The sequence below is a fragment of the Drosophila pseudoobscura genome, chromosome 4 (genome assembly GCF_009870125.1).
Source record: "Drosophila pseudoobscura strain MV-25-SWS-2005 chromosome 4, UCI_Dpse_MV25, whole genome shotgun sequence".
Taxonomy (NCBI): Eukaryota; Metazoa; Arthropoda; class Insecta; order Diptera; family Drosophilidae; genus Drosophila; species Drosophila pseudoobscura.
Genome location: NC_046681.1, coordinates 7,944,039 through 7,965,604, shown reverse-complemented (window position 1 = coordinate 7,965,604; position 21,566 = coordinate 7,944,039). Strand labels below are relative to the sequence as shown.

The window sequence follows — 21,566 nt, the reverse complement described above, 5'->3', positions numbered from 1 at the left end:
TGCTGATCAAGAATATATATACTTTATGGGGTCGGAAACGATTCCTTCTGGACGTTACACACATCCACTTTTACCACAAATCTAATATACCCCAATACTCATTTTGAGTATCGGGTATAAAAATCTCTATGGTGCTCCAGATTTGCATCTGTAACTTTCAGTTTCAGAGCAAGTATTTTTTTACATTTTGTAGTTTATGTGATATAACACAATATTCTTCTTAACAGTAAGGTGGTGCAGAATTTTTTTTTTTAACAAGGGTTCAGACAGTCAGATTTTGTGGTGGATATTATTTTCCCTCTTTAAGTAAGCCCAGGGAGAGCAACGAAAATCTCACCACTTGCCGCCTCCAGAAGCCAGGCACTTGTGCGCATGCCCCTGGCTGAGAGGCCGAACGCGTGGGGGTTTGGGTAGCTGTGGGGGTGGTTGGGGTTGGATGGGGATGGAGGGTTGGGAAGCGCCAGAGGGGTGGCATACGATACCATATGATAATGATATGCAGACACATATATTCCAATTGGTGGTTGGAAGAGTTTCCTTCCAGCTGTGGCCGCACGAAAATAGGGGTAGGCTTTCTGGGTTCGAATTGGAAAAGTAAACGGCACACATCAGTCGTCGGTGGGAGTTCGAATACATACGTCAGCAGATAAGACGTGCTCAGTCGCACGAGTGGGACTGAAAAATGTATACCCAAGAGGAAAAACTGGAGAAGAAGTAGGGAAAAATGTAATCCATTGCAGGTTTTGCAAGAACTTTGAGAAACCCCAAAAGAGAAAGGTGCCAGTGCCAGTAACAATAACAGCGCCAGCCGGAAGCCCCGAACAAAGGCAACCCACTTACAACACGAGTAAGTGGAACCTAGTGGAAGCAGCGCCAGCAACCCCCAAAACGGACAAAAGGAACAACCCCCCAAAACCCCAACTCCAACTACAACTACAACCGCTATATGATTATCGTGCTGTTGTTGCTGTTCCAATCGCTCTGCCTCTACTGCCAACGTCTGGTGCTGCACATCCACGATCGATGTTTCCCCCGCAACGTACGCCTCTTGCAGGAGGTGGCCGAAACGGTCGGCGATCGTAAAGCCCAACAGCATCTGGAGCAGCAGGAGCTGGAGCAGACCAAGCGCCGCCAGAAGCGCCGCATCCTCGAGCCCATCCTCCCCCTTGGAGCTGGCGTTAACTCCGAAGCCTGTCGCTTCTGTGCCCACAGCCCACAGGGCTACTGCCGTCATCACTTCCACCTGCAGGAGCTGCAGCTCCACCAGCAGCGGAACTCGTCCCGAATTGGCGGCGACCAGGACTACAAGCAGCTGCGTCGCATCAAGCGTGAGCTAAAGCGGAGTCTGGGACAAAGGCAGCCACAGCTGAGGAGCTATCGACCACTGCTGTCCGGCAGTCCCAGCTGCAGCTCCCTAAGCAGTGGCTACGGTTCGATCAGCACCTGCAGTACCTACGCCGACGAGGAGGAGGAGGCGGAGGAGGAGGAGCAACACGACGAGTCAGTCGAAGTGCCAGGTAACCTGGTAACTACTCACTTGTAGCCTTCTCCAGCAGATCTTGGGAAAAGTAAAAGCCACTCCATCCCATTCAATTTCATCTCAAAATCCGTTTAACAGAAGGCCTTTGGAAAGTACTCAGACATTTATAAGTGGCTTGATTTTCTATTGTCGTTTCAAAAATTGAAGTAGTTACAACAATGTCGGACGTGGAGATTGAACAGCAACCGGATCCGGCGCACTTGGCTGTGGTGATGACGCCTCGACGACGCCGTCACAGTGGACGCCGTGGAATCGGGCCCACAGCCCAAGATGCCAAAGTGTCAAAGACACCGACATCCGCGTCGCCCTCGCGAAGCTGTCCACTGGCACACGGCACTAAAGACAATTGGACCTGGAGCAATCGCAATCGCTCCAATGAGGTGGTGCTAAGCGGCCCCAATTTTCGCACTGTTCACTTCCATCCCAACTGGAGCAAGGGCACCGCCGGAGTCCAGGGCAAGCGGCCACTCAATAATGGTCGCTACTACTGGGAGCTGCATGTGTCACAGAGGGTCTTCGGGACCTCGATAATGTTTGGGATTGGCACCCGGTCGGCTCGGCTACATGCCAATGCCTTCCGCAATATGCTGGGGGAGAACGAGCACGGATGGGGACTCTCACACAAGGGCGTGCTCTGGCACAACGGCGTGGCCCTACTGTATACGAAGCGTTTCCGCGAGAATCATTCCACCCAGATTGGTGTGCTTTTCGACGGTATTGAGGGCACGCTGACTTACTATAAGGATGGAAAGTGTCTAGGCGTGGCCTTCAGGGGATTGGATAAGATTGAGGAACCTCTTTATCCCATCGTATGCTCGACAGCCGCCAAAACGGAGATGACTCTAAAGAGTGCTCGGCGTGAGTTTGTCAATCTCCAGGATCGTTGTCGGGCCGTGATTATGCGGCGAGTCCGAAGCTCCTCTCAACTGGAGAAGCTCAAGCTTCCGCTGCCGATCCGTGCCTACTTGAGTGAAGTCATTGATGACAAAGAGCCGCTGCGTCAGGTCGACAACTATGATATACTATGTGATTTCTAGAGTTTGGAACATCTGCACCGCATCTCCCAAATAATCTCCCAATAATCCGCATCTCTATTATAACCGTTGGATTTTGGAAGGAGAGAAGTGGAACAGTCCCAAACCATACAAAATAATATCTAAGCTGCGACCCGTGAAACTGTTGTTGTGCCATCAAGTGGGTCTGAAAAGAAACAAGAGGGAAAACGTTTCTAGAAAATACTATTGTACATTTTCAAGTAATTCTAAATTGTATTTTACGTTTTGCTATAATACTTTCTTGGTTTTGTTTATATCTTTCTGTTGAGATTTCTAGCTAAAATGTGGGGACATAGGCCAAATTCGGTGCAATATTTGTGATATAAGGAATGGAGGAATAACATGAATATTCAATTTGTATTTGTGGATCAAACTGCATAAAGCTATCCGCAAAATAAGATAAAGTCATAGGTCATAGAGCTAAGCATATTTTTTGGTACAGACGAGTGTGAAATCTAGTCAAAGGAACACGCTGCTAACCTAACTTTGTATTAATGGCCAGCAAATATTCATAAGTAACCTAATCTATCGATTGAAAAACTCAATTCTAGTCATAAAAGCAGAATTAAACGATGTTTCCCTTGATCTAACAACATTTATGGCACTTGTAAATGTATTATACAGCTTTGGTCACATAAATATTTTAGTAAAAATGATTTATTACATTATTCTTATTATGATTATTGTAGATTTGGTGTCTGTATAAATTACTACACATAATTTAATTGGTATTCATAGATGGCAAGCAAGACATGTGCATGAAATTCTTAAAAAAAACGCTCAAAACAAATTAGCGATATTGATTTTTGAGTCATTTGGGGGAAAATTGGATTTACATGAATAAAACATACATTTCCTAACTATACAAATGGGAAGAAGTACACAAGTGTAGAATGCGCTACACAATTTCAATATCTGTCTAAAGCAGAGTTAATTCGTTATACATATTATAGCTCATCGGCCAAGTGATTTATGTTTTGCAGGTGGTCTCCATAATCGGTAGCCTCGCTGCCCACAAAAGTCTCATAGTTGTTGAGAATCTCCAGATAGGAGAGACGATCATCGTGATCCTCGTCGGTAGAGACAAACAGATGGTCGACCTCATCGCTAGCAATGGCAGTATTGCTGGGCACTATCCAGGAGAGCACCTCGTTTCCCGTGAGCACACCGTCCCCGTTGATATCGTGATCCTTGTCGAAGCGCTCCTTCTCTGTTAGCAGCCATTCCTTGTCGTGATGTGAGGCAGCCTCACCCACAAACTCCTGGAAATTAATCTTGCCATCGTGATTCAAGTCCTTGTCCTGCATGGTATGCTCCAGTAGTATGGGCAGCATCTGGGGATGTTCCTCGGGATTGTGGAAGTACACAAACTCCTCAAGACTCAGGACGCCGTCCTTGTTTATATCAGCTGCATTAAACATCTCCTTATCCTGCTTGATCATTTTCTGCTCCTCTTCGTAATTGTCAAAATCGATTGTCTCTTTCTTGAAATTCTCATCTTCCATGGAATAGGTGTCCTGTAAGTACTCTTTCCATGTGATTCTCTCATCCGTTTCCTGGTCGATTTCGTCAAAGCGATCAGCTGCCTCTTCTTCGGACAGCTTTCTGCAATATTACGATTAGTTTTAACAACGACAGTTTGGCACACATTTGTTTTCATTTGTCAGTTTGGCGAGCAGAAGCAGTCACTATCCGATAAGGGTTAGCAGCTTGGCGACACTGATTGGGGGTATTAATCAACAGACAACACTCACTTAAAAGACCTTAATATCCATGCTTTTAGTTCATGCCGGTCAACAAACTCGTCCTTGTTGAGATCCATTAGTTTAACCAGCACCAACAGGCGCCGTTTCGACTCCTCCGGCGACAGCGTGTCGAATTCCTGCGCCTCTTTCGTATTGCCTGGTATAATTAAATAAATACTTTAATACTTTAGTCTAAGCGTGAAGGGCGGAACGGCATGTGCACGTGTACAAAGTAGAAACACAGATCTTTGTCTGACGTGTTTCTGTCAGAATACCGAGTTTATGGATTTCGATGAGCAATTCACACAAATAAACAAATCGAGGGAAAGAAATGGGCTATTTAGAAGATGTGACTCACCAATGATGGCCTCGTGGTCGAACTCCACATTGTGCTCGCCATCCTCGCCATGATGGTGAGCATCCCTCGGGGCATAGATTCCATCCTTTACCCGCTCCTTACTCAAGTGATTCTCGTGTGCCGAATGCTTATGCGTGGCAACGGCTCCGAAGGCAGGCATTGGGCCGACAGCAGCGAACACGGCCACTGTGCACAGCACCAGCGGGAACGTGCGCATATTATTTCTAGGCATATTAATTGATTATGCCGAACGGTGTACTCTCTGTTCTGTTCGCTTTGTTTCTTTTTTTGGCAGCGCAGCTTCTTAAAACCTCACACACGCACAGTCAAATACAAACACATATGGGCTATGGGACTGGGGCCACTTGTGGTCTCTTCGACTCCCGGCGGCTAAAGAGCGCACACGTAATAGCAGAATACTGAATGAACTCTATTCACCTTTAGCTCTGGCTGAAATATGCAAATGCCATGTCTAACCATTCCTGCTGAAATTATTTCGAGTTAAAATTCTTACCCAGAACAGCGACAGCTGCTTGCTGCAATTTTCATTCCTTACTTACGCCCAACTTCGCATTTTTGGGTTTGGGATAGCCTTAAGTAAATAGACTCGTTATGTATTCTACTATGTACTACTACTCGTTATGTACTAATTATTATTATTATTTTTTCAAACAATTTCCGTTTATTTATTTACGCAGAAAAAGGGGTAGTAGCAGTGTGACCGTGGATTTATCGTTAAAATATACCGTCCGACCCTAAGAAATATAACCAAAATATACCGTACTTTTACCGTACTCTATAATATTAAAAAAACATCGGAAACATCGATGTTTCATCGATGGTCGCTAACACCGATGTTTCTCCAGCCCTGCTGCCTCAGGTTGGTTGCGAAAATTGTTGGAGTTCATTGTTTTGTTGTTAAGAACAGGTGAAAACAATCGGTTAATAACAACAACAAATGTGCTGTAAGCGAAAGGTATTTCAACGCTTCTGTGGTTCAGAGACTTGATCAGTAAGTAAGTTACCAAATCGTGAATAAAAGCAGTGTCAGCGCCTCGAAAACGAGTACGAGAAAACATCAAGAAAAGGCAAACGAGAGATAAAATGACATCATTGCAGCACCTTTTTTGCGACAGCTGTGTGGCATAAACCGCGTTTATTTAGTTAGAAATGTGATCTAATTTACTTCCATTTGTGGGCCCAAAACACGCAAAGGACAGAATCTCTATAAGAAGTTAGGCAAAAGCTTTTGTGTATGTGGCTGTGTGTGTAAGGTGGTAAGGGTGTTTTTGACCGGCTTATGGAGGAGAGTTTTGTTATTTTTGGTCTGAACCATGGAAACACTCATTAACTTTCCCGGAGCGGGGATGGTAGGTCAGTGTAATTATAGCTCCTGACCAGAGCTTGGCATGCAACTGGTCGTGCGGTCAAAGTGTGTGGGTATGCGAGTGAGTGTGTTTGATTATTATCCTGGGACCGCGCACTTGGGTGGGTCCTATGCGTCACTTTGTCATTTGGTGTCTGCACACATTGCTTGTACAGTATAGGCTAATCCAATAAAACGCTGCTAACCATTTCAGCCTAAGCAGCGTGACGCGACGCCTATTAATATTAAAAAAAAAACAGCAGAGACACAGACAGCGATTCGTCGTTGGCATTGGGAAAACCTCTTGAACACGTCGAAGCCAATTTCGGTTTTAGTTGTGAGCCAACCTTCAGATAGAAAAGCGAGCTTTTGTCGTCGTCTGCGTCTCGATTTCTTTCCCGTGCTTGCATTTGATTTGTACCATTATTCGACCACTCTGACTTCGACTCCGCCCGGCCTCGCTAATTAATTAGCAAAAGCATACCAAATGCCGTACATTATCATACGAGGAAATCTAGCCTCCTACAGTCACAAATATCCATGGCGTGTGCTCGTCTCTGGATTGAAAGGTAAACCCAGCCACGGCTATTCAGTTCAGTTCGAGTAGTAGATTTCCCATTTTCGACTTTGGTTAACATTTTGTATCGTTTAGTTTTTGGCTGTTTATTGCGTTTATTATTGCGACACAATTCATGTGAAGATTGCTTGGCAAACAAATACACATATGCATATCTACATATATATATCTACAGATGCACGCACACATCGAAAACACGCAAGCTTAAAGCGCTAGTTACGGTTATTTCTACTTTACATTATAAACAAAACTTTTTTTTGAATGAGCATACAGTGATGGTCAAAAAAATATGCATGCCAGAGCTGTAGATTCTGCTTAGGTGATTGTGGTTTAGCTAAGCGAGTAACCTCAAACTGGCTGTTAAAAAATACGTACATTTGTATCTGCATTTTTACAGAACCCAGTAAAATTTGCTGAAGCTTCTTATTATTATTATTATAGTTTATTGTAATATTACAAAAAGATGATTTAATTCTAGTATACAAGGCCTTCAAGCATGAAGCTTGTGGATATTGGTTACATAATGACACATTTTTAAACATATTTCTTTGTTTTAGGTAGATAAACAAAGCTCTACTGCTATAGCACATATTGAACATTCGTTTAGCACTATATATTAATCAACAAATAAACAGCTGTACCTTAATTGCATGCCATTGGCACCGCCCAATCCCACCCTTCCGCTTTTTACGACCGCCACTGTTAGAAGCTTTTCTCTCTACGAACTTCTCTCGTCGTCAATTTCGTTTTGTTGGCCAGCCGTGCAGTTCGCATCCCAGAAATCGCTTCTAAAGTAACTACATATATTCACTTCTGTGTGTATCTAATACATATGTATGTATCAGAATATTTTGTTTTGGAATATATATAGCACTTTTATGTATGCCCAGCATGGCAGAAGTCAATACCCTTTGCAATTTTCTAAGAACTCGGAGAGAAATAGCTCCATTTTTGTTCATATCATGAAGCGAACAATACGTTTTGGCTTTTTGCTTAATTAGCGCACTCACACAGCCAACGACACAGACCTGTCCGGCGGCCCTGGGCTGACATCATCTGTGTCGTTCGGGCAGTGTTATCTTTTGTTTGTTCTGTTTAAACATAGCTCCCTTCACGATAAACGAAAAGGAAAGCGATTTCCACAGAAAAGTGCCCAAACTAATCACTTGCACCCATACCTTACAGCTGACGACATCGAGCAGTTGAATAAATTCTCGTGTGGCGGCTACAGTGATGAGTCCACCATCGTCTACTTAGTGCATCCTTGTCGTATTTTATCGGCGCTCGAAGTGAGTAAAATGAGTTGGAATAAAGCATGGCTTTTACACAATAACAACATGTACACAACTTACTTTCAGATATTGGGATTTCGCGTTGTGGCCAGCTCATCGACAGCCGTGAAGCAGGACTATAACGAGTATATGTGGACAATGCGCAAGGAGTTCGACGAACCAGAACCCTTGGAGGCCGAGTCGGTTGTGCGCGAGAATCTGTCGAATATTGGCCGGGAGGCAGCCAGCTTAGGCAACTATCATAAGGTGGATTCGCCCGAATAGGCAAAATCATTTCTCCCAAAACACAATCTAAAACCAGAAAACAATTCAAAATAGTTGTATAATATCGTGTGTGCGTGACTGTAACTTGTGTGCGTGTATGATTAGATGTATGTGAAGAAAACTATAGCAACGTAGGGAAACTTGTTCCACAACACATTCTGAAGCCTTCCGCACCACAATAAGTGAGTGGAAAAGTGATTATTCCAATCCGAGACCCAAACAAAACTATGAGTGACAGCCAGCCCACGGCAAAGGAGTCGAATTTGAACTGCGAGTGTCCTGCTGCGACATCGACTACATCGGTGAACGCTGCTGCTGCTGCTGCCGCTTGTCCCGCCAATGTTGTGACCATTCCTGTTCCCATACTCCAATCGGAGGGCACTTTCGTATACATCACCGTCAAGGGATCGCTCCACGACTACACCTGTACCATATTCGGGTTGAATCAGGCCGAGGTACAGGCTCTTTCCAAGCGCTTTGACAGCGGCGTCAAGCAGTGTGTGAATGGTATTATGGTGGCAGTGCCGCCCATGGTCATGTTGAATACCTTGGCGCAGCTAAGCTACAAAGTCATCTGCAGTTGCGGTGAGGCCGAGATCTGCTGGACCATGCAACGTGAGGTCTAATCATTGCGCATATCACCCCAATTCGTCATCATCCGGCATCATTCAAGCAAATCATATAAGCAAGGAACTTGACATCGATATTGAACAAACTCCCAAAAGGATTAGGCAAAAATGGATCAGCACAGTGCGGACAACTGCAGATGCCACAAGCAATCGCAACCGGCACAGCAGACGCTTAGCGACATGGACTTTGATCGGGGCATTTGGAATGCAGGTAGGATATATTTGTAATCATTAAATCCAATTACTTAACTCTTCTCCCTAAAGCCATCTATAATGAAATGGATCGTGTAAGGGACTTCATCAAGAAGGGTCAAGCCATGGCACGAGATGACTGCGACTATACGGCTCTGCATTATGCAGCACGCAGTGGCAACGCACAAATCTGCAAGCTCCTCATTGACGAGGGCAACGTTGATGTGAATGCGGTTACCAAGGCAGGTGCCACAGCCCTTCATCGGGCAGCCATGATGGGTATGATGAATATTATTTTTTAACATCCAATATCCTTTATAATAACCCTGATTGCATGCCTAAGGTCATCTGGATATAGTTAAGCTCTTGACTGAACACAAGGCTAATCTTCTGCTGCAGGACGAGTGCGGCCAGAGCGCCCTGCATCGTGCAGCATTGCGTGGGCACCTGGACGTCTGTCGCTACCTACTGGAGCAGCAGTCGACCCTGAAACAGCTCAAGGACAAGAAGGATAAATTTGCATTTGAGTACATCATGGAGAATGCAAATGATGATTTTAAGCTTCTGCTAAAACCCTAGGGGGCGTCATTTCTTTTCCATGAGCTTCAGCATTAGCATCAATGTATTATGTTATGTTTTTAATTTAAGAACAAACAACAAAAGTGAACATTTTCTTTAAAACTCTGTTCTGTTTATTTAGATTTTCCTAAAATTGCATCCGATGTTTGAATTTCTTAAATTAGAATTTTTGTTGGCTAATTTACAATTGCATATGTAATGCCTTTTCTGTCTGTTTTGTTCTGTCAAAGATACAATAGATTGTATTTGGGTGAAAAGTAATCTTAACTTTGGCATAGATCAAAAATAACCTAGTGCATACATCATATAAATATCTATATAGTCTATATACATACATGCCTAATAAATATGAAATGTGCAATTAATTTAATGTATGTATCTCTCGCAAACAGATACAAGAAGCGAACATTCGTGGGGGGGTAGGACACAGTACCAACCATGTAATTCATTGTAAGAAATTATTATCACATTAGAGTTGTGTAAGGAATGTGTTGGTATCTCTGATCGAACTCAGTTTGAAATTTTGCAGAGCCCTAAAATTCTTCTATACAAAAATATAAGACATTGAGAGATAGGCCATATATATGTATATTTTCCAATATACAAAACTAAAAGCTACATACCCACAAATTTCAAACCTACATCATCTGAAGAAATACTTAATCCCATGACTCTGCCGATCTGTAGACGCGCATGGGTTCACGATCCGCGTCTATGGACCTCACCTTGGCCAACTCATCAAAGTCGCTGAGATATTTCTTTAATATTTCTGGTATATCAAACTCGTCGATGATTATGCCTAGCGTGGATCGATGCGGTCTCGGGAGATATTTCTGCTCCAACGAGTGCCGTATCTGGAGATTCGAAAGAATATTTTTGCGTATCGCCAGACGAGCGGTGGACTTAAGGGAGCGCGGGTTGGTTACATGCAGGGACATTTCCCTTTCAAGTTGCTGTCGAGGCGCTGACCAATTGTTGGGTGGCAATCGCTTATTGAATGGCAGCTGGAATCCGGCGTTGTCTTGGGGGTAAAAGTCTTGGTTAAACACAAAATCGAAAAAAATTGTGGTCCAGATTAAAACTTACACAGCAATCGTCCGAATGCCACGCTCCGTTGAGAGCAGTTGGAGCGCAGTTCGCTGACCACATGCTCCGGACAAATCTGTGCAAGATTGCAGCCCTCGTGAATGAGGAGCTCGGCCAGGTCCAGACGGTGGAGGTTAATGGCTCGTGACAGCGGAGTCTGACAATAGATTAGACCGCAGACTATGGTCGGAGCACACGAGCCATACAGATCTGTACGGGCGCTGGCCAGCCTAGCCAACAGCACTCTAAGGACGGCTCGCAGATCGTCGACGTGGAGGGCATGCTGTACGGCGAATAAGACTAAGCCCTCGTCCTGGGCATTCATGTACAGGCCCTGACGACGATGTTGCTCGGCCACGTCCAGCAGATAGCCCAGCATCTCCGACTGCTGATTATAGATGGCCACCATGATGGGTGTGTGGTTGTCGCTGTCCCGCACTGAGAGACTGTCTCCATAGTGCAGCAGAATCTCCACCAACTTCCGATTATTGTGTCCAACGGCGAGATGCAGGAGATGCTGTGAGGCCAGACGCCGAGCTCCACGTTCGAGGAGAAGCTTCGCCATATCAGTGTGGCGTCCCCTGACTGCAAGCATCAGAGCCGTTTGGTTTTCCTTATCCTGAATATTGATGTGAGCGCCCCGCTCGAGCATTTCTTTGGCCAGTACTGTCATGCTGCAGGCAATGGCCGTCATCAGAGGCGTCTCGCCCAAGTCGTCGGTTTCGTTGATGTTGATGTTCGTCTGGAGCAGCAGCTGGGCAGACTCCTTCGACTTGCTTTCGATGGCCAAGTGGAGGGCCGTCTTGCCGTCGCTCAGGGTCTTGGCATTGACCGGAGCTCCGTGCTGGATGAGCAGCCGGGTGACCTTGGGGAATCCGGCACCCAAATGAAGGGGACCGTAGCCATCGCTATTCACCACATTGATCGGCGCATTGTGTTCCAGCAGGATGCGGACGCACTTATCGTGCCCCCAAAAGGCTGCATAGTGCAGGGGCGAGGTCAGACAGGCATCGCACACATGTGGATCCTGCTCGCGGCAACTGGCGCAGCATTGGGCCACAAACTCCCCCATGCTCTCCAAGGTCTTGGCATAATACTGATATAGCACACTGTCCTCGCCTCCTGCTCCAGCAGCCGACTGTCCACTATTCTCCGCGCAGCTCTCGAACTCGTCCACCCACTCAAGCTTCTCCATGCCTTCGGGTGTGCTCTCGATCTCCAGGCTATCCGTATGTGCTGCAATCGTGGAAACAATTCTTTGTTTAATTGAATGCCGAAATACGTGAAATACCAGCACCACTGGTGCTTGCCAACACATCAGCTACTCTGTTCTGTTATGTATGTTCTTATCTGAGGCTAGAGAACCGGTTTGGTTCTAGATATTTCATGCCAGGCACGTCTTTGCGCTGCGCATGCATTTCGTTTACCATTCGAAATGGGTTGGGTCGCCCTACTGCATGTGGGTCAATGGCAAGCGTGATGCCACACTAAGTAGGTAATTTAGGTAGCCGGAAGGAACTGCAGTGCTAGCTGCTTTGGTAGCAACCAATGTGAGGAGGGGACAGCTGGATATTCTTCCAATCATCCCTACGATTCGGATAACAATGCATTCTCAAACTGGTTTTCCACAAATTCCACCTTCCCATATACAGCACCTATCGATTTTCTGTGTTGGCCAGCTGTTTACCTGAGGACAAGTTCATGGCGGGGCAGAAAACTCACTCTGACGGAACACATCCAGTTCCGGCTGCTCGCAGGACTGCACCAGGAGCTCCAGCAGCTCGGCATCGCCCAGCAGAGCAGCCGTGCCGACGGCCGTGCGTCCGCAGTTTGGTGATACATACGAGGCCTGCGCCCCATGCATGATACAGTTAAGGGCCTGCTCAATGTCCCCGCTTTGGACAGCACTCAGCAGCCGCTCGTTGATGTCGTAGGATAGCATATTCCCATTGGTTTTTATGTGAAATTAGTAGTTAGTTTTAGTTATAAACTAATAGAAAGCGGCTGAGCCAAGCAAAACGCGAAGCGAAAAAAGAACAAACCAAAATAAGCTGCCGTGAGTATGTGTGAAAAATGCGTTTCCGCCGTCAACAGCTGCAACACTCCCCCGGAAAAGCGCACGAAAAACTAAATCCAAACAATCCAAGTGCGCACGTGCGAGGTCCACGTCAAGGCAGCCGAAACGCAAACACACCCCCATAACGAGTGCCATGGGAGAGAATAAAAGAGAACTCAGCTGGGGTTCGCTTTCACGCAGATACAATGCTGGAAAGAGTGTATGGATTTATTTTGGTTATCAGTAGTGTATGCATACATCTCTACGGCTGCCGTCGATGACTCGACTCGCTTTATGTCTAAAACGTATTTTAATCTACTTGATTTCCTTGGCTTCCTTGGCATTCTGCAGCGATTCGGTGATGAAGAGTTTGGCCAGCGACTGAGAACAGAATTGGGCAATGTGCTGCGAGTGTGTGTTGATCTGTCCAGAAGTGATTGTGGCCGTAAGCCTGGCCGGCACGGGCATGGGGCGGAACTGCTTGATGACCTCCTCCTCGGCCACCGTCGGCTCACCCTTGGAAGTGCGCACAGCGTTTTCGGCGGCCAGTTTGGCCAGAGCACGGTTTTTGTCCTGGAAAATAAAGTACGAATATAATAACACAACACCTTTTCTTGCTCTTTGCTGGTGAAATTCCTTACCGAATCCTGCTTGAACACCACTTGCTGGTACTTGTTATAGCGCACGGCCTCCTGGTACAGTTCATCGACGCGTTCAATCAAGCTCCGCATGTGATTCTCCAGCACTGAGGCGGTGCCCAGATCCAAGAAATTGTGCCCTTTGTCCTCGGGAAGCAGCTCATTTAGCTCGCTCATCATGATGTTAGTCAATGGTGAGTTCTTGATCACAATTGGAATCTCCGCAAACAGACTTTCGTAGCCCACCTTCAGCGTACGGAATGCCTCGGGAGTGAAGTCGCCATCCTTGTACATCTGTATGGCCTGAGGCGTGAGCCGGTAGGCCTTCAGGCAGAGGAAGCCCCGCGCGGACTTCTGCGTATCGTAGACCACGACCACGGACTCCTCGATGCTGGTCTGATAGTGATACTGGGACTCGAGAAGAGCCAGCGACAGGCTGTTTCCCACGTCCGAGCTCTGATACCAGCCCACATGCAAGTGATCCACGTTCACGCGGCGCAGGCGTCGCATCACGGTCAGCTGGTACATCTCCTCGTCCATAGTCTCGTCGCCGCTCTTAGGGAACGGGAAGCAGTTTGTGATTTCGAGGCACTTGTCCACCACCAAGCCGAGCAGGGCGCCCTGGGCCAGATCCATGTTGCTGGACTCCTCATGGCAGTGCTTCACCATTTTCATGACGGCCTGTGCGGAGAATTTCTCTTATTAATTGCAAAAGCCATGAATTTGTCACTCTCCCACACACACCCAGAAACGCGCTCACACATACACACGCTTAGCCAGCGCGTGGCATCAAATTTTGCCTTTCCTTAAGCACGTTTCTGGGAGTCTTTTCAGGCGAACATTTGCCGAAGTTATTATTTTTCATTTAACTCACCAAACCGTCGCATTGTACATAGTTTATGGTATTATCTGAATCCTCTGTGCGAGCATGACGACCACCGCGATTTGCCATTTTGACGACGAGAAGCGAAAAGACCAGGGCAGAGCTGTGAAAAAAATATTGACTTATCAATATACCGATATATACCAATATATCGGTATATGTATGAAAATATATTTGCAGGTGATGTTTTTGGGACTTCGAAAATATTATATGGGTATTTTAGGATATGGCTATCCGAACCACTTTACTTTTTTGACTTTCAAGCAAACTGACACTATTTTCCTGTTGCTTAGCGTCGTTAGATCAGATAGCCGTCTTCTGATTCCCCTCATCGATGCACAGCATAGGGCTTAGCTTTCTAGATTCCTCTTTCTTCCCCCACCACGCTTTGCTAGATCTGAAAATCGAAAAGTCTCGGTTTTGAGTTTTGAAAGTAGTTGATGTTCTTGTAATCGGAATCCCTATCAAGGATCAAGGTTATTTTCTCCAGTCATATATATCCGGTTTTGTGGTTTTATCTGGCCATAGGTACCTTTAATTCAGAAAAATATCCTTATCTTTGATTTTGTTGGAGTTAGTTTGTTTTTTTTTTTACATAATTTTTGAATCCGCTTAAATAGTTTTCGAGATTTGAAAATCTACGTTTTCTCTCAAACGATATATCGATGGTACAAAAAAGCATCAATCTATCGCACAATTTCAAAACAGTCGATACTATCGATGGTTTTGCAGCCCTATTGTAAGTTGTTTATCACACAAAAAACTAAAAAAGTATTTCCTAATAATCAAAAGTACTACGCTCGTCACGAAGCGGTGCTGATAGCAGCTGCGAGCGTCAGTTCACTTAAAGTATAGCACCGAAGTTTCTGTTCTGAAGTAGTAGTAGTAATTAGCAACGCAACGCTGGCAAGCCCAAGACGTCGAAGATGTCGACTAATTGGCGTGAATTGTTCCCCACTCGACTTACATTCATCATATTTCTGCTGTATATGTCACTGTTCATAGGACAGGGTACGTGGCCAAATTGCCTATCTCAGCCAAAGCCACGCTCAAGTTTCTGCATCTCTCTTCTCAGGCATCTTTGTCACAGCATCCCAGGAGTCTAACAACTCGTACGGCTATAACACTGTAACCGTTGTACTGCTCACGGAAGTGTTCAAGTTAATAGTTTCCACATGCCTGTATTGCAGAGAGTGAGTAGTGTGTGATAAGCGGCTGGAAGCCAACGTATATTTATCGTGTTCCTTCCGCAGCAACAATCTGCGGTCTCTGGTGCGCGATGTGCACAAAGACAGGAATGTGCTGGCCTTGTACATGGTGCCAGCATTCCTATACTGCCTCTACAACAATCTCGCGTTCGTCAATCTAGCCACATTCGATCCCACAACGTATTATCTACTACTCCAACTGCGCGTTGTCGTAACGGGCATTCTATTTCAAATCATATTCAAGAAGTATTTATCTCAACGCCAATGGATATCGCTGATACTGCTCACCCTCGGCTGCATGCTCAAGCAGGTCGATTTTAGTGGCTTTTACAGCGATGCCAACGACGACAGCGAGTCTGCTGCCATACAGGCCATACCGTCCAATAGCAACCACAGCCTCACCGTTGACCATAACCAAGTGCGTGGCAAAAATATGTCTGGCTTTGATTTTAGCCTAAGTGCTGTGTTCATACTGGCCCAGACCATATTCTCATGTCTTGCGGGGGTCTACAACGAATACCTACTAAAGGACAAAGGTGCAGATGTCAACATTTTCGTCCAGAATGTGTTTATGTACCTTGACTCGATTGTTTGCAATGCGGGTATCCTTCTCCTGCGCGGCGAGTTGATGGACGCCTTCAGCCCACACAACTTGGGTACCATTATGCGCTTCGGTGTTATCATCATCATCGTGAACAATGCAGCCATTGGCATTGTGACAAGCTTCTTCCTGAAGTACATGAACTCTATTCTGAAGACTTTTGCAAGCGCCCTGGAACTGCTTTTCACAGCTGTGCTGTGCTACTTTCTGTTCTCCATACCCATTTACATAAACACCGCACTGGCCATAGCGGTTGTCTCCTATGCCATCTATTTGTATACCCAAAGTCCGGTTGTAAATCTGGGCAAGGTTCGTCCATTGTCAAGTCTGAGCGAGGCATCCTCCAAATCTACAGCCTATGACAAACGAAAGCTTCTCGACGAGGAGGGTGACACCGATCTGGAAATGGACATGGTGTAGTGCTAATTGCTAGTCCTAGACATAGACTCAAATTGTAAATATCGTCATCTAACTATACTTCTTGTGGAAAAGTGCCTATAACTCTTTTGAAAAGACGCGAGCATGCATTTGACTCTAGGCTTCGTGCAATCGACGCAGATTCAATCATCGACGGACAGACAAATGTCTTGTAAATACCAAAGCATTTGCTTTATTGAGTTAGGTTCATAATAAACATATATTTTTTAAATCGTAATGTGATTCTCTCTTATCGAATATGGTGGTTCTTCATACACAGTATGTTCCTTTTATTTTTAATTATTATGACATTAGAAATATTTTTGATGAAAAAGAATATTCTATTATTGGTCCACATTAGCTGTTCATCGATAATTTGTACATGGATTGTACGTTTGTTTCTTAAATAATGAAATAATAACAATATTCGTTCACATAATGCTCTCCATATAGCTTAAATAGTGCACAAAAGGCAAATCATAGAAAGATTAAAGTTACAACAATAAGACATTTTGTCTATACAGTATCTTCATCTGTAAGAACCGATGTCCCGTGAATCGTATTGACTATACAGTATGAATCAGCTATGTATGAATTAGTCTCAGTAAACTTCATGTAGTCCTCACATTCTTTCAGATGCTCTTCCATGTCGAGCACGCGGTGTGTGGCATTGTATTTGCATATGTGCAATGGCGGACCGCGGTAATTTTTCATACATTTTACAATGTGTCCTGGCATGCGGAAGAGCATAATGCGATGGTTTTTATTATACGGGCAAGTGCCGAATAAATAGTTAGACATTTTGAACTCTGAAAGTTACAAAAATAAGAGTTATTTGACGTAATTATAGATAAATTAATCTCTGTGTACCAAAAATTTAAAGTTCCGCTATACTTGTGGTAGAGATGACAAAGCTAAGCCGAGTATTATGTTATCGCTACTACTGGATGGTTGTGCCGTTACTTGCTGAAATATCAATGGTATTCTACCACTGAATATAAATTTGATGTTTGTTACATTTAGCTTGTTTCCCAGAGGGCAATGCCGGCTAGCTGTCGACCCCAGGGCTGGGTAGTTCCCCTTGCCCGCCAAATGTAGACAAAAAAAGGAGACATACTACTTCTCGGGACATCAAAACTAACAACAACCTAACAACAACAAAGAAAATCATAAACAGCCGGCTATCAAGTGGGTGAAGCTTGGGTGTTATCACTTCGCGCGCCCGCCCTACCTGTGACCAAACACAACGTTCATTTTGGCCACCCTCTGCTGGAACGGGAACGGCTGGCCTAATCCATGGCTTACGCCACGCGTCCTCCCTCTATTTTAAATTTAATGCATCATACTTCAGTCTATATCCAAGCTTTAATAATTATAAATTGACAACTTCATATTTCTTATTAATAAATAGCTATACTCAAAATTATCCCTAACCAAAAAGAAACACCAAAACGTTCGACACAAAGACAAACACGGAAATAACTGCTGAAATTTCGTTTAACCTACAGGGATACCCTCACCCATTCGTACTGGACTATGTGTAGATGAGTGGAGACTGGATCCGTCTTACGGGAGTTAATTCAACTCGGGCCCCTACGGAGACCTGACCTACCAAGAGCTCTTGTTAAGGGTCCCCGGGACATAAACAATAAACAATATTTTCCACAATTCACTCGACCAAATACGGTGGACTGATGGGACCCCCGCGTCACCCGCTAAGGGTTAATCTTCTGGCGTTGACCAGCTGATCGCAGATTTACGTTTGTGAAAGGTGTTGGTGTTTTTACATATGTACATATTTTTTTTCACTGGCCAAGATTTTACGTTAAACGTTTTAAGCTTATACTAAATACAGAATAAAGGACAACACACGGAACAAAATAACATTTACAGTGGAACGGTGTTTGGAGTGCGGATTATTTGTTTTTCTTTAAGTTCAATAACGTGGGCTCGCTGATCGCTGGCCGTGGCCGGTCAGCCCTAAATTTATCTAGGTTCGTGTATACGTGTGCGCGTGTGTGTGTGTGTGAATAGGATTTCGAGGTTTTCACTTGGTAAAAGAGCCCAAACGTGTGGCACGCACTGGACGGCGATGCAACGGTCGTGCGGTGTGGCTAGAATCGCCCTGGCCGCTCACTCGACCTCTTAAAATTTTGCATTACTACCTACTTTATTGCCCGCTTTTTCGGTACTCACTTCAAACTGTTTGTTTTATTCACAAAATTTCGGATCTCGACGTGACTCCGTCCACGCTCCACGATTTTCATAACCCAATCCACGTTTTCTAATATTTTCAACCCTATTTATCCCTTTTTCCCTTACTAATACATATAACTAATCCTATTCTCTTCCTTATATCACCAGTAACGGCTCCAGCTCCCCCCGATGTCCCCATACACCATCGAGCCTCCCTGGACTTCCGCTAGATGGCGCGTCGCCCTCAGCCCTGGCCACCTATCGTTCAGGTGGGACTGGAACACTATGCTGTCTTAGTATTTATTATGTTTAAACAAATAACATTAGATAATGAAAATGTTTCTCATATGAAATAATCTCAACGAAAGCAGCAATAATAGCTTATTTTCTATGATGGAATAAGATGGAACTTGAATACAAATAACTCGTCAGTATTTTGACGGTATATTTGGCAATTCGTGATATATGGTATATTTTTCCAATGGGTCCGCGGTCACACTCTTTGTATCATTCATCCACAATTTTCGTACAGTTGTTTTTTTCGATCAGGAAAGAAACGTCTTTTGAATTATAAAAATAATTCCACTTGCGATACTTTAATTTAAAATGGCTCGTACTAAGCAAACAGCTCGCAAGTCCACTGGTGGAAAGGCTCCACGCAAGCAGCTGGCCACCAAGGCTGCCCGTAAATCCGCCCCATCCACTGGTGGCGTAAAGAAGCCACATCGCTACCGTCCAGGTACTGTGGCGCTGCGTGAGATCCGTCGCTACCAAAAGAGCACAGAGCTGCTCATTCGCAAGCTTCCATTCCAGCGCTTGGTGCGTGAAATAGCCCAGGATTTCAAGACTGATTTGCGTTTCCAGTCTGCCGCCATTGGCGCTTTGCAGGTAAGAGGATTTCTGGGCGGGTGTGTGGGGTATTTCAGGATAATCTTGTAACACCGCCATTTGCAATTGCAGGAGGCTTCTGAAGCGTATTTGGTGGGTTTGTTCGAAGACACCAACTTGTGCGCCATTCACGCTAAGCGAGTTACAATCATGCCAAAAGATATCCAGCTGGCTAGGCGTATCCGCGGCGAGCGCGCCTAAATGCGTCATCCGCCATTTTTGATTATAAAAGCGGTGACGGCGGCGACGAAGGTAGAAGAATCAGTCCTGGAGCCGACAGCCGCCGATGCCGCATAGTTTGTCTAAGATATGTCAATACTTATCTATAAGTAAAGATCGGAAGGAGAAATAATAAGAAATGTACTTCTTTTTTTTTTGAAAAACTGCTCCACTTTAAAATCAGTTTATTTCTTTGTTATTACGATAGCTTAGTTGGTTGGGGTGGGGGAGAAGATAAGAAGAGACAAATGGAACATTTATTTAAAGACTATGGTATCCAGCATGGCTCCTAGGCACTGCACAATATTGTTCTGCATGACCTTGTCCACCTTCTCCTCCAAATGCCGTTTGGGATCCTGCTTGCCAACGTTCTTGATTGCCAGCTGTTCCGGAGTCATTTTCTCCTCGTCTTCAAGGGACTGAAAGCGATAGAAAGACAGTTGATACAATACAAACTGAATGATGCATTGGTCTCAAAATAAAAGCAACCTTGTTGTAGTTCTTGGCCAGATCGAGCATCTCTGCGACAGTATCCTCGTTTATGGAACAATGATCGTTGTAGTCTGAAAGTGTCAGACCATCCTTCCACGACTTTTTATGCAAGTTTAAGAGCATCTTCTGCTCCAGCTCGTTCTTGCGATAGTTGATGCTAATTGAGTAGTAGTGACGGTTGAGTCCGTGTATCAGTGCCTGCACGGAAGGCTTCTGCAAATGTCCAAGGTTGGAGGTAGTCTGGCGCGGCTCCTGGCCCAGCACCAGCATATTCGGGTTTATTAGGCGGAATGCATCAATGACCACTTTGCCCTTAACGGACTGTATGGGATCGACGACAACGGCCACGGCGCGCTCGGAGAGCGCCTCGAAGGACTGCTGGGTATTTATGTCCACGCCGGACAACCAGCAGCCGAAGCCAGGATGCGAGTGATACCAGCCCACAACCATCTCCGGGCGACCTGTCTGTTTCAGCATGTCCAGCATCTTGGCCTGGAAAACGGGATCCACAGCCTCAACGGACACTCCGGTGCCAGTCTGGGGCATGGCAAACACATCAATGACCTGCACAGTGTAGTCATCCACGAACTCGCCCAGCATCAGACCCATCACTTCCATGGGGACACCGGCACGCCCGTGCTTCAGCATTTTCAACAGCGCCAGCGAAGAGATGTAGACCTGTTCGGCGGTGTCCACCACGGGAGCATCTGTTGGTGGGGCGGCTTGTGGCATAGCGCCACCGAGACGAAGCAAACGATCCATAATACGGCTGTCGATTCGACAAAAAGTGAGTGTAATAACAGCACATTTATGATGATTCACGTCGCTTACCTTTGAGGTTTGAGGATAGCGTATACTTTAAGGGTTACTTTAAGTTATTTATTTTATTTCTACGTGAAATTTGCTTTCCCACAACAACAAAAATCAAAGCAACTCGTTCTGTAAAAATGCAAGTAATCTAGAGCTCAGTGTGACCGCGAATTTATCGTTAAAATATACCGTCCGGCACTCAGAATATACCGTCTCATTTCAAAAATATACTGACGAATTCAAAGGAGCTCACCCTGAATGGTATACCATCGAAGCTCCAATTTTGCCGAATAACATTCTGAATCTGCTCCATCTACTGAACATAACATCACGTACATTTCCCGTTGGATCATATGTCGATCCAAGTACAGTAATTTAAGTACATGGAATGAAACCCATTGTTGCCTACCGGTTCAAAGAGAGCCTTACCCGATTCAAGTTCGGCTATCGATACTATCGACTGGAAACGGGTGGT

General features: G+C 45.2%; 12 protein-coding genes across 16 annotated transcripts; 7 read left to right on the top strand and 5 right to left on the bottom strand.

Moving 5' to 3' along the window:
- Nucleotides 1-567: 567 nt before the first annotated feature.
- On the top strand, nucleotides 568-1,573 carry LOC6902518 (uncharacterized). Its single transcript, XM_002133024.3, has one exon. The coding sequence runs from the start codon at nucleotides 947-949 to the stop codon at nucleotides 1,541-1,543; it is 597 nt and encodes a 198-aa protein (XP_002133060.1). The 5' UTR covers nucleotides 568-946; the 3' UTR covers nucleotides 1,544-1,573.
- An 89-nt stretch (nucleotides 1,574-1,662) lies between these two features.
- Nucleotides 1,663-2,849, top strand: SP555 (SPRY domain-containing SOCS box protein SP555). Its single transcript, XM_001355922.4, has one exon. The coding sequence runs from the start codon at nucleotides 1,699-1,701 to the stop codon at nucleotides 2,575-2,577; it is 879 nt and encodes a 292-aa protein (XP_001355958.2). The 5' UTR covers nucleotides 1,663-1,698; the 3' UTR covers nucleotides 2,578-2,849.
- Nucleotides 2,850-3,234: 385 nt separating this feature from the next.
- LOC4816682 (reticulocalbin-2) lies at nucleotides 3,235-5,448 on the bottom strand. The gene is made up of 4 exons (XM_001355923.4): nucleotides 5,213-5,448; nucleotides 4,699-5,148; nucleotides 4,350-4,497; nucleotides 3,235-4,200 (listed from the first exon to the last, which is right to left on the bottom strand). The coding sequence occupies exons 2-4, from the start codon at nucleotides 4,928-4,930 to the stop codon at nucleotides 3,543-3,545; spliced, it is 1,038 nt and encodes a 345-aa protein (XP_001355959.1). The 5' UTR covers nucleotides 4,931-5,148; nucleotides 5,213-5,448; the 3' UTR covers nucleotides 3,235-3,542.
- Nucleotides 5,449-5,584: 136 nt separating this feature from the next.
- On the top strand, nucleotides 5,585-8,276 carry LOC6902519 (uncharacterized). 3 transcript variants are annotated; one of them, XR_004469329.1, is made up of 3 exons: nucleotides 5,585-5,714; nucleotides 7,827-7,930; nucleotides 8,000-8,034. XR_004469329.1 is itself a non-coding variant. In XM_015181093.2 (3 exons), the coding sequence occupies exons 1-3, from the start codon at nucleotides 6,033-6,035 to the stop codon at nucleotides 8,195-8,197; spliced, it is 342 nt and encodes a 113-aa protein (XP_015036579.1). In that variant the 5' UTR covers nucleotides 6,018-6,032; the 3' UTR covers nucleotides 8,198-8,276. The 3 variants fall into 3 exon arrangements, 2 of the variants coding, with proteins under 2 accessions (XP_015036579.1, XP_033236249.1); XM_015181093.2 differs by lacking the exon at nucleotides 5,585-5,714 and adding an exon at nucleotides 6,018-6,072 and having other exon boundaries at nucleotides 8,000-8,276; XM_033380358.1 differs by lacking the exon at nucleotides 5,585-5,714 and adding an exon at nucleotides 6,302-6,633 and having other exon boundaries at nucleotides 8,000-8,276.
- A 110-nt stretch (nucleotides 8,277-8,386) lies between these two features.
- Nucleotides 8,387-8,882, top strand: LOC26532643 (uncharacterized). The gene has a single exon (XM_015181094.2). The coding sequence runs from the start codon at nucleotides 8,425-8,427 to the stop codon at nucleotides 8,821-8,823; it is 399 nt and encodes a 132-aa protein (XP_015036580.1). The 5' UTR covers nucleotides 8,387-8,424; the 3' UTR covers nucleotides 8,824-8,882.
- Nucleotides 8,883-8,896: 14 nt separating this feature from the next.
- LOC4816531 (ankyrin repeat domain-containing protein 39) lies at nucleotides 8,897-9,962 on the top strand. Its single transcript, XM_001355924.4, has 3 exons — nucleotides 8,897-9,037; nucleotides 9,091-9,297; nucleotides 9,362-9,962. The coding sequence occupies exons 1-3, from the start codon at nucleotides 8,935-8,937 to the stop codon at nucleotides 9,595-9,597; spliced, it is 546 nt and encodes a 181-aa protein (XP_001355960.3). The 5' UTR covers nucleotides 8,897-8,934; the 3' UTR covers nucleotides 9,598-9,962.
- LOC4816528 (ankyrin repeat, PH and SEC7 domain containing protein secG) lies at nucleotides 9,688-12,884 on the bottom strand. Of its 3 annotated transcripts, XM_033380356.1 has the most exons (4): nucleotides 12,406-12,821; nucleotides 10,684-11,919; nucleotides 10,221-10,618; nucleotides 9,688-10,141 (listed from the first exon to the last, which is right to left on the bottom strand). In XM_033380356.1, exons 1-3 carry the CDS (start codon nucleotides 12,623-12,625, stop codon nucleotides 10,257-10,259), a joined length of 1,818 nt encoding a protein of 605 aa, XP_033236247.1. In that variant the 5' UTR covers nucleotides 12,626-12,821; the 3' UTR covers nucleotides 9,688-10,141; nucleotides 10,221-10,256. The 3 variants fall into 3 exon arrangements, with proteins under 3 accessions (XP_033236247.1, XP_033236248.1, XP_001355961.1); XM_033380357.1 differs by having other exon boundaries at nucleotides 9,710-10,618; nucleotides 12,726-12,884; XM_001355925.4 differs by having other exon boundaries at nucleotides 9,710-10,618.
- Nucleotides 12,885-12,920: 36 nt separating this feature from the next.
- eIF3h (eukaryotic translation initiation factor 3 subunit h) lies at nucleotides 12,921-14,382 on the bottom strand. The gene is made up of 3 exons (XM_002133026.3): nucleotides 14,252-14,382; nucleotides 13,381-14,058; nucleotides 12,921-13,312 (listed from the first exon to the last, which is right to left on the bottom strand). Exons 1-3 carry the CDS (start codon nucleotides 14,327-14,329, stop codon nucleotides 13,055-13,057), a joined length of 1,014 nt encoding a protein of 337 aa, XP_002133062.1. The 5' UTR covers nucleotides 14,330-14,382; the 3' UTR covers nucleotides 12,921-13,054.
- Nucleotides 14,383-14,967: 585 nt separating this feature from the next.
- Nucleotides 14,968-16,724, top strand: senju (UDP-galactose transporter senju). The gene is made up of 3 exons (XM_001355926.4): nucleotides 14,968-15,271; nucleotides 15,336-15,453; nucleotides 15,514-16,724. The coding sequence occupies exons 1-3, from the start codon at nucleotides 15,187-15,189 to the stop codon at nucleotides 16,487-16,489; spliced, it is 1,179 nt and encodes a 392-aa protein (XP_001355962.3). The 5' UTR covers nucleotides 14,968-15,186; the 3' UTR covers nucleotides 16,490-16,724.
- A 20-nt stretch (nucleotides 16,725-16,744) lies between these two features.
- Nucleotides 16,745-17,496, bottom strand: LOC4816356 (gametocyte-specific factor 1). Its single transcript, XM_001355927.4, has 2 exons — nucleotides 17,357-17,496; nucleotides 16,745-17,295 (listed from the first exon to the last, which is right to left on the bottom strand). The coding sequence occupies exon 2, from the start codon at nucleotides 17,285-17,287 to the stop codon at nucleotides 17,003-17,005; it is 285 nt and encodes a 94-aa protein (XP_001355963.3). The 5' UTR covers nucleotides 17,288-17,295; nucleotides 17,357-17,496; the 3' UTR covers nucleotides 16,745-17,002.
- Nucleotides 17,497-19,161: 1,665 nt separating this feature from the next.
- Nucleotides 19,162-19,962, top strand: His3.3A (Histone H3.3A). The gene is made up of 2 exons (XM_001355928.4): nucleotides 19,162-19,570; nucleotides 19,643-19,962. Exons 1-2 carry the CDS (start codon nucleotides 19,289-19,291, stop codon nucleotides 19,769-19,771), a joined length of 411 nt encoding a protein of 136 aa, XP_001355964.1. The 5' UTR covers nucleotides 19,162-19,288; the 3' UTR covers nucleotides 19,772-19,962.
- Rpn11 (regulatory particle non-ATPase 11) lies at nucleotides 19,938-21,269 on the bottom strand. Its single transcript, XM_001355929.4, has 3 exons — nucleotides 21,113-21,269; nucleotides 20,279-21,050; nucleotides 19,938-20,208 (listed from the first exon to the last, which is right to left on the bottom strand). The coding sequence occupies exons 2-3, from the start codon at nucleotides 21,041-21,043 to the stop codon at nucleotides 20,047-20,049; spliced, it is 927 nt and encodes a 308-aa protein (XP_001355965.1). The 5' UTR covers nucleotides 21,044-21,050; nucleotides 21,113-21,269; the 3' UTR covers nucleotides 19,938-20,046.
- Nucleotides 21,270-21,566: the final 297 nt, after the last annotated feature.